This window comes from Ascaphus truei, chromosome 2 (genome assembly GCF_040206685.1).
Source record: "Ascaphus truei isolate aAscTru1 chromosome 2, aAscTru1.hap1, whole genome shotgun sequence".
Taxonomy (NCBI): Eukaryota; Metazoa; Chordata; class Amphibia; order Anura; family Ascaphidae; genus Ascaphus; species Ascaphus truei.
Window position 1 is genome coordinate 45,415,950 of NC_134484.1, and position 9,873 is coordinate 45,425,822.

Here is a 9,873-nt window from a genome sequence, read left to right on the forward strand (position 1 = left end):
CGCCAAGCGCTGCTCTTGCGGTCACGTGTTTACACAAGCTCATTGGCGACGGCGAGATGCGAGCTGTCGCGAGAGTTCGGCAGCCGGGAGCGGGAAGCGGAAGCACAGCTGTTATTCTGTGTGATGGGGCAGTGAAAATCTCTGCAATAGGATCCGCGCGGATAGAGCGGTCTGTAACCATAGCAACGGGACCAGGCTGTAGAGGAGCAGGGACACCCCCCCTGGAGAGGAGTCGGTGTGGGGGGAGAGGACCCGGCGTGGGGGGAGAGGACCCGGCTAGTACTAACCTTTATTAGGACCAGCGCCCCCCAGCACCATGAACAGAAAGAAGGGGGACAAGGGCTTCGAGAGCCCGAGGCCTTATAAATTATAAGTATACAGACCTGTGTGTGATACATTACATGTGTATACAGATCTATGTGTGCAGTGTGTCGCTGTGTGATACATTACATGTGTATACAGATCTGTGTGTGCAGTGTGTCGCTGTGTGATATATTACATGTGTATACAGACGTGTGTGATACCTTACATGTGTACACAGACCTGTGTGTGCTTTGTGTCCCCGTGTGATGCATCACATGTATATACAGACCTGTGTCCCCGTATGATACATTATATGTACAGTAGGGCACAGCGGGTTTCGTTTCAGGCCGCCGCTGTAAAGCGGGGCCCTACTGTACTGTATTGTACCGTTGAAAACAGAGATGCAGAGCTGTAAACCGACTGTTTCGCTGACAAATGGCACCTGACAAGGAGTTGCGCACTTGCTAAAACTGTTGCTTAGTGGCAGCCGGATACTCGGCTGCTGAGCGGGTAATGCCGAAAATCGCCGGCAAAACAGAACAAGTATTGAACCTAAGGACTATGGGTATACATTGGGAAACGCTGTATGAGCGGAACGCCGTAAAGCGCGGTCCTACTGTATATACAGACCTATGTGTGCTGTATGTCCCCGTGTGATATATTACATGTAGTATATACAGACCTGTGTGTGCTGTGCGTTCCCATATGATATATTACATGTATATACAGATCTGTGCATGCTGTGCGTCTCTGTGTGATGCATTACATGTGGTATACACAGACCTGTGTGTGCTGTGCTTCCTCGTATGATAATATACAAATATATATTATAACCCCCAATGAGAGAAGGGAATTGTTGCCATCAAAATCTTGCAGGTTAGGTTACTTTAGTTGAGTATAATTTTCCCAGTATTATACCAGGAGTGAATAGAACCACTAACTTTTTTGTGTATTCATGCCTCTTGGGATCATAATCACTCTGCTCCTTGTGCTGCTGTTGATCTTGCGTAATTGAAGTTGCATTGTGATTTTCATATTACCCATAAAGTGACCTATTTCTTCTTCTTTCCTGTACGACACACCAGGTAGTCTGCATCAACAATATAAATTTCCAAAGAAAGTCTGTCATGGTAAGTACAAATCGTTCAATACACTGATTACAACATTAGTTTTAAAGGAAGAATCTGATACAATCACTTTTCTCGTTTATTGAAAAAATAAAAAAGCACAAACTACTGCTTAAGAAGTTAATTTTTTAAATTATTCCTGCACTTACTGACAAAAAAAAAAGCCCTGCACAAAAGCTGTTTAATTATTGTTAGTGCTTGTGCATAAATGTTGTATTGTAATCTCAGATCCTAAGTAATTGTTTTGTCAGTACAGGTGCATAGAGATGGATGGATGGATATATATATATATTCGCACATACACACAGGTTGCGTGACCAGAGCATCACGCTGGATCTCTATTGGTTGCACTCGGTGTACTTATAGTACTCTAGACTTAGTAAGTCAAGGATCTAGCGTGACGCTCTGGTTACGCAACCTCTGTGTATATATTTTGACAAATAGTTATAAACCTGATTCCCTACCTCCTGAATGAATAGTTTAAAGAGCATTTCGTATAGCATATTGGCACCTGTAAACCATTTCACCCTTTAATATTCTTCTGCCATACATGTCTAGAACTCAGTCCATTGGAAATGAATGTTTCTTCTTGCGTAAATCTTTGCAGGGGTTTGTGGAGTTAACGATAATCCCCACAGTTGCTAACCTGAACAGAATCAAACTGAACAGCAAACAGTGCCGAATATACAGAGTGAAAGTGAATGAACTGGAAGCGGCTTTTATTTACAACGACCCTACGCTGGAAGTGTGTCACCATGAGTCCAAGCAGTAAGTAATACAAGTACTCTGCTCCCCTGCTTCAAAATCCATAATCTGTGTGTGATATATGCATGTTTACAGTAGGGTTCATTCTTGATTCAAAAATGAATAATGCTATGAATGGCATTTGTAATAAGCAGCCCATGATAACCGCAATTATCTGAACATTCCCTACCAGTTGGCAGTGCCAATGAGTTACATTTCATATGTTACGAAGGTGACTTGCCCAAATACATTTTTAGAATTCATGTAGGTGAAGCTGAGCTGCATTATCCAGTGATTTTGCAAGGGTGGTAATCTGTTATTGCATGCAATGTAAATAGTACAGTACAAGAAAAATGTTAGCCATCTGTTTGTATAGTCTCCCAGCTTTTTTCTGGCTCCACCCGCTCATCATCCCTCTACTTGTTTTATTCTGTACTCAAATATTGGGTCGTGCAGTAATGTTCTAATGGTGCTGAGGCACAATGCACCTCATAACTCCGTTGGCTTGAATGGGTTGTAGGGCGCATTATGGTTTATCCCAGCGTAGTATATGCAATAATAATATCTTTTCTCACAATGGGATTCGAAGCACTTCACACATTTTAAAGATAAATAAATAGGGAACTTTTTAGAATATGAAAGAAGCCAAACACAATCTAATAATATAGGCTGAATAGAATATAGTAGGGGGCTCTACTCCAGTCCTGAAGCCCCACAACAGGTCAGGTTTTCAGAATATCGCAGCTTCAGCACAGATGTCTCAAGCAGAGGCTCAGTCTTTGACTGAGCCTCTGATTGAACCACTTGGGCTGAGACAGGGACTGATTGAGTCACTTGTGCTGAAGCAAGGGTATCCAGAAAACCTGAGCTGTTGGTGGCCCTTGAGGACTAGAGTTGAGCCCCCCTGATACATATAATGGAATGATACAGTAAGTACTGCGTGTCTGATACAGTAAGTACTGCGTGTCTGATACAGTAAGTACTGCGTATCTGATACAGTAAGTACTGCGTGTCTGATACAGTAAGTACTGCGTGTCTGATACAGTAAGTACTGCGTATCTGATACAGTAAGTACTGCGTGTCTGATACAGTAAGTACTGCGTGTCTGATACAGTAAGTACTGCGTGTCTGATACAGTAAGTACTGCGTGTCTGATACAGTAAGTACTGCGTGTCTGATACAGTAAGTACTGCGTGTCTGATACGTTGTGTTCGCTCATCAAATACCTGGGTAAAGAGGTACTTTTTTTTTTTTAAAGATTTAAAACCAAACTCGTGTGCTTAGAAAAGGGTTTTAGTGATTTCCAAAAATAATTGGCTTTTTTAATAGTCTAAAGTATCATATGTTTAATAACATAACATAGAATAGCATATTGGTCAATTATCTAATTTGTTTCTGATGTTAATACTTAATGCTTGTGTAATTGGAAGAGTTTAAGAAATTAAAAGTGAAGTCCCGCTTATTTTGTTCACATTTTTCTAGTAATTGTTTGCATTTATTATACTATTATACTAAAAATGTTGCTCCCCGAGGCTTCTTCTCTCACAGTTAGTTGAAGTCAACTAACTGATTTTCAATTGGAATTTGCATTCCTTTGGCACATATGTATTAGAAAAATCTGCAGTCAGGAATCCGGTTTCCAGTTCAAAATCGAAAGTCTTTATTTCTTCAATCAGCTTCAGCAATTTTATGTAGCAAGGATACAACATATTCAAGATACTTCTATCAAGTATATGAAGGTAGAAGGTAGCGCTTATGCTATGTTCACATTCAAGTCTTAGGCCCCACGCACTGGCTGCTACGCGATGTGCCCGCGCCTGCTCGTCACTCTTTAATGTTTGTCGGTGGGAGTTGTCAAACTACAAACGACTCCCGGCGGGGAAGTACAGCGTTGACGCTGCTGCACTTGAGGGAGACAACTGAAGTTGTAATTTCAAGCGGCAGCAGCGTCACGTGTACTTCGCCAGCCAATAAAATTACACACACACTCTGTTTCTTTTCTTTAAATAATTGCATGGATGGCGGAGGATATGGACGTTCCGCCTCCAAGTCGCGTCATTCAGTCTGCTGGGGATGAGCACACATCGCCCAGCAGACAGGCGCACAAACGCGGACGCACGCCACGTCGTGTAGTAGGCAGTGAGCTTGGTCTTATACTCTTAGGGCAAAGAGATATAAATCACTTGTCTTAGCTAACTCGACTAAATGACATACTTGTTTCTCAGGAAGAGAAGCAACTAAGAAAAACACACATCAGGGGATGTAAAGCAGAATGTGAGAGAGAGAGAGACAGAAATCCTAGGAAACTGTCTAGAAAAACAAACCAAGGCCGATAGCAGGTCACACCTGTCAGGAATATGAGTTAGAGCAGCAGTGCGCAAACTCCCTGCGCTGCGCCCCTCTACCTTCTCTCGTCCTCGGTCGCGCCCCCCCCCCCCCCTCACCTCTAATGTTGCGTCAAATTACGTCATTTGACGACACGTCTCTATGGCAACGGGCGTCATTTGACGCCGCATTGTCAGAGACGCGTGACTGGAGCCGGGTAAGTTTACAGAGGCCTCGCGCTCCCAGCGCGGGGTCTCTGTAAACACCGCACCCCCCCCCCCCCCGAGAAGTCTTGCGCCCCCCAGTTTGCGCACCATTGAGTTGGAGTACATAGTATCAGCAAAATACAATATGTGGGAAAGAAAGTTGAAACTGGGCAAAGCAAGTCTCAATGGTATACATACATCCTGTCACTCTGTTTCAAGTCACCCCTGATACTAATAACATTGTATACCATTAGTTTCAAACTGCTCATAAGATCCTTCATGAGAAAAGCAACTTCAAACATCTTAACCTATTGAGTGCTGAATCTACATATTGATTGCTGTCCTACTTAATATAGAAAATGTATAGGTATATAATAATATATCAATGTGCTATGCCAGTAAGTGATAAAAGTGGTGACACAATGCAATAGGAGAGGTTGGAAAAATGACTTGACACTTGTATTCCCCAATGCAGCTGGCAATAGTCTATACCAGGGGTGTTCAACTAAAGTGCTCAAGGGCACCAACATGTCACTTTGTTAGAATATCCCTTCTTTAGCCAAGGTGGTCGAAGACTGAGCCCCACTGATGGGGACTCTACTGGAGTTGCCCTCCCCTGTTGCAGACCATGACTTCAGATTGCTGGCAAACCCTGGGTTTGAGCAGTTGGCCATGAACAGTTTCTGTTTTCAGGGTGTGCACCAACCATCGTGAAACCATGAGTCAATGACTTATATTATTCCAATTTTCTCTCCTTTTTCATAGTTCTGATAGATGTATTTAGAAGAATTGTAGTCACTGCACTTTCTGATACCTTTTTTTATGAACCTGGTACTTTGGCCTATTGATGGTGTATCGGCACTTTTGAGACTGGACAAATCTGTGCTTTAGATTCTCCAAGTGCAAACAAATCCACCATAATCTTTGACAACATTATATAAACTGCCAGGTCTAAGCTAAGACATTTATATCCCCAATAATTTCATATACTTTATAATGATTGCAATTTTGCTTGTGCTTGTTTAATTCCAGTAGTATGTTTTCTATATACAGTATTTATTCTTTTAAATTTAGAAATAGAAAATGTATAAAATTATATTTAAATGACTGACGATTATAGTTTTCTGAGAACTAACTTATAACTCTCCGTTCATTTCTATCCTTGGAATCTCTCCAATCTGCTTGGTTCAGAACAAATTAACCATAATGGTTCTAAGTCTAACTCCGTCTTCTGTAGCAATATTGAAAGTAGCAGGAGAAATGCCAAGGCCCTGACAAATCGGCCAAGAGTATAACACTAGGCTTGTGTCAGTCTGTAGGCTACCAGTGCATTCACATTCACCATCATTGATGTTTACTTTTTTTCCCTTTTGAAATGTTGGCCAAGCAGGGAAGCTTGGAAACTCCTTAGGGATCAAATATTTAGCCAGAGGGATCAGCATTAATAAGGACGCTGATTAATGTGCAAGTCCGTTGCGAAACGGTGGATGTGGCACATTTTATTAGGCCAACATATAAATATGGAGACACCATTTCTAATGTCTTCTGAAGTCTTTGCATGAGAAGTAAACAAAGGGTGGTGGAGCATTGAGAGAGGTTTCTTGATATTAAGAGTGTTTTCCCCCTGTTTTGGGTGAGTTTGTGTAAAATTGTTAAAGATAAGTATTGATGAATTATATAACATGTTGTTGCCTTATAAATAACATGGAATTACTATTGAAATTACACCACAAATCGGATACCTGCACGTTCCTTCACATTTGTTACACAATTTGTGATTTAATGTTAAAAAGGCTCATAACTTGACAGTTCTAAACTTGGGGGGATGTATATGTATATAAAAATTGTCGCGCGCACAACGAGGAGCGACCGAGTCCGGAGTAGGGTTGGAGTGCACCCAAAGTCACGCTCTGCTTTTTTTTACCAGTGGGGAAATTGTGAGTTGTCCTTTTCCCCTCTGTGTTGTTTGTCTGCTGAGAGTAAAATGTTAAGGCCCCATATCGCATGCATTTGTGCTTTCTTCTCTATATGAGCTTTCCAAGGAGCATCCACTTCTGAGGATCCTGTTCCACGGAGCTACAGTTTACATGTGATACTAGTGTTTTATCCATATATTCACTGGGTTATAGCACTTTTTTCACTGCATTGTATCCTATTCACTTTCAGTTTGTGCCGTTAACACTTTGTTGCTTAGTTTTGTTTAGTTGTGGTTTGGGAGACCGCAGGTGTTGGGCAGGATCTGATTCAGTTATATTAAACATGCAAGTCTAAATGATTATCATATATAATTGTTGCGCTTTCGTTTTCTGTCTATATACTCCTAAATCCTTCTCCATCAAGGATTCCCCTAATTTATCCCCATTTCATTTGTAAGGTGCCTGTTTATTCTTGCTTCCCAAATGCATAACCTTACATGTATCTGTATTAAACCTCATCTGCCATTTACCTACCCAAGTTTCCAGTCTCTCCAAGTCCTTCGGGAGAGAAATGACATCCTGCTCTTATTCTACTTTACACAATTTAGTGTCACCAGAAAAGATGGAGACTTTGCTCTCTATGCCAACTTCAAGGTCATTAATAAACAAGTTATAAAGCAGGGGTCCCAGTACCGATCCCCGAGGTTCTCCACTCACGACTTTAGCCCAACCTGAAAAAGTTCTATTTCTGACAATCCTCTGTCTATTCTTTAACCAGTTTTCAATCCAGGTGCAAATATTTTTACAGAGCCCAATTTGATTTATTTTGTACACTAACTTCGTGTGGAACCATATCAAAAGCCTTTGCAAAATCTAAGTAGTACCATCTTTGTCCAACAATGGTAATTTCTTCTTGTGATATATCAGGCCCACTGACATTTTAATTTCTTCACCCTTGTGATGATGGCATAGTGGAAGCTTTTGATTAACTATTGTCTTATTTCTTCCAAATGCCCTCCATTTCATCTTCATTCTCCTATTGATTTCGTTCAAAACGTTCCCATCCATTGTTATTTGCCGGCCTAGGTAGACATAGACTTCGATTTTTAGTTCTATTATAGTTATTTCAATCTTCACAGACTTGAGACATATTTGTTGAACATCACTTTGGTCTTGGTTATTCATACTGAGATCCACATTCTTACTTCTGCAAGTTCTCCAATTTGTAGCTGGAGGTCTTCTGGAGTTGTGGCAAAAATAACAATGTCATCTGCAAGTCGTAGGTGACTCAAATATATTCACCATTGATTTAGATTTATTTTTCTCACAATCTAATGTCTTTAACAATTCTTAATCTTGCAGTGAAATAATTTGCTGTTCCTTATCTTGTCTGTATGTTCATATAATCTTATGGTTGCTTTGAAATTCTCATATAATATTAATGTAAGCTTCTTCAACATTGTCTTATGAGTGCATCTAGGACCGCTGATGCGTAGGCTTGAATCAAATGCTTTTCGTAATCTACAAATCCTAAACTGAGTGGTAGTTGGTATTCATTACTTTGAAAATCACTTCTTGTAAGACTTGGATGCGGTCCATTGTGTTGTATCCATTGTGTTGTATCCATTGTGTTGTATCCATTGTGAAATCCCACTTTTTCTAGGCAAGGCGAAGTCCAGGGTCTGTAGCATCCAATTAGCGAGTATCTTCGTAAAAATCTTTTAAGTGATTGGAAGTAGGCTGATTGGTCTGTAGTTCTTGAGTTCTTCTGTGTCTCTTTCCTTGTGGATGAGGATAACTGGCATTTCTTCATTGCTCTGGAATTTTCCTGTTATTCAAGCAGCATATTTGCAAGGATTTTTTTTTTAAATTCCCCAGCTTCTTTCAAGATTTCAGTTGTAATTCCATTTTCCCGGTAGCCTTCCAATTCTTCATGGATTTATTGCCTTTGCCAGTTCTTCTGCAAGGGTGCATGGCATGGTACATCATTGGTGGTTTCTTCTCACTTGTCCTCTGCTTGATTTTGCCTGTGTCATCTGCGTTCATTATTAATTTCACGTAGAAGTCCTCAACTCTCTTTATGTGTGTGGTACGTTATTGTTGATTATATCGTCTTGTTTGAGTGCAATGATTTTCTTCTTTCCAACCGTAAGTCACGGCTTTATCATACCATATCACAGTTACATTTTCTTACACCTTCAGTTATACGTTTGCAGACTGTCTTGCGCAGCTCGGCATATTCAATTCTTCTTCTTATGGTTGCTTCATTTCTTGTCTCATCAGATATTTTCTCTTACTATTTTTTGTTAGTCATTCCTCCCAGTTTTTTCTGCTCTTTCAACTACAATCTTCATAAGTTCTTCATAATTGTTTGTTAAAGTGTCCCCATGCATTTTGAGAAAGCTGCAGCGATTTTTCTGTTCTAGTTTAAATTCTTTGCTGCTATTCTTGAGGTTGTTGATGTTTGTTTGTTTTTTTTTGTCTTTTTAATCAATTTTCTTCGTTGAGAAAATTACCTCAACCTAATTTTTCAAAAACAACAAATTTTGGAATAATCTTTATAGCCATTTTTATATACAAGAGTATAAAGTGTCTTTAATGTGAGAAATGTTATGTTTTTTTTCTTGTTTTTTTTCACCTCATTAATAACAATTTACCACCAATTTTGACACACGGCATCTCGTACATCCTCCCGAGTCCTCCCTCTCCCCATCCTACCTCCCCCACTTCTATTTCCATCAGCCTGGGGGCAGTCACGAAGTGGAACAATCACACAACTGAAAATGCCAGCGTTCTGCTGAAACACCGCCTGGTTAAATCGCTTCTGAGAGCTAAATTGAGATGATTTGCATTGAAGCTGAAAAGTAAATATTCTCCTTTGGCTTATCACCAGCGATTGAAACATACCCACATAGAAGAAATAGTGGGGATGCACATACATATTTTTGGAACACTTGTCAAACAGCAGCAGCAATAATAGATGTAGAAATATTGTTTTATGTTTACATAATTTTCTTTTCAATTTATGTTTGCCTCTTTGAATTTGGAACAAAGGAGTCCTAGTACAGGGGCTTTCAATTTATTTTTTAAAAAAAATTGAAATTTTGTTTCAATAATAGAGTGCCATATTTATATTGTTGTTTTTAAACATCCCGACAATCGCCAAGATCACTGTGCAGAGCATAGAGCTCCTTAAAGAGCAGATTGTGCTGTACAATGCTCGTCTTCAAGATTAGTCTTATTGACTGATTT

At 40.1% G+C, this 9,873-nt stretch overlaps 1 protein-coding gene across 4 annotated transcripts in view; it reads left to right on the forward strand.

The window, feature by feature from the left end:
* The first annotated feature begins 74 nt into the window (after positions 1-74).
* TAF2 (TATA-box binding protein associated factor 2) overlaps positions 75-9,873 on the forward strand; it is an 87,361-nt gene continuing 77,562 nt past the window's right edge. For all 4 annotated transcript variants that reach the window (XM_075582360.1, XM_075582361.1, XM_075582347.1 and 1 more), the window contains exons 1-3: positions 75-369; positions 1,379-1,433; positions 2,038-2,198. In XM_075582360.1, the coding sequence (XP_075438475.1) occupies positions 317-369; positions 1,379-1,433; positions 2,038-2,198 (269 nt within the window). In that variant the 5' untranslated portion in view covers positions 75-316. The remainder of the gene's footprint in view (positions 370-1,378; positions 1,434-2,037; positions 2,199-9,873) is intronic.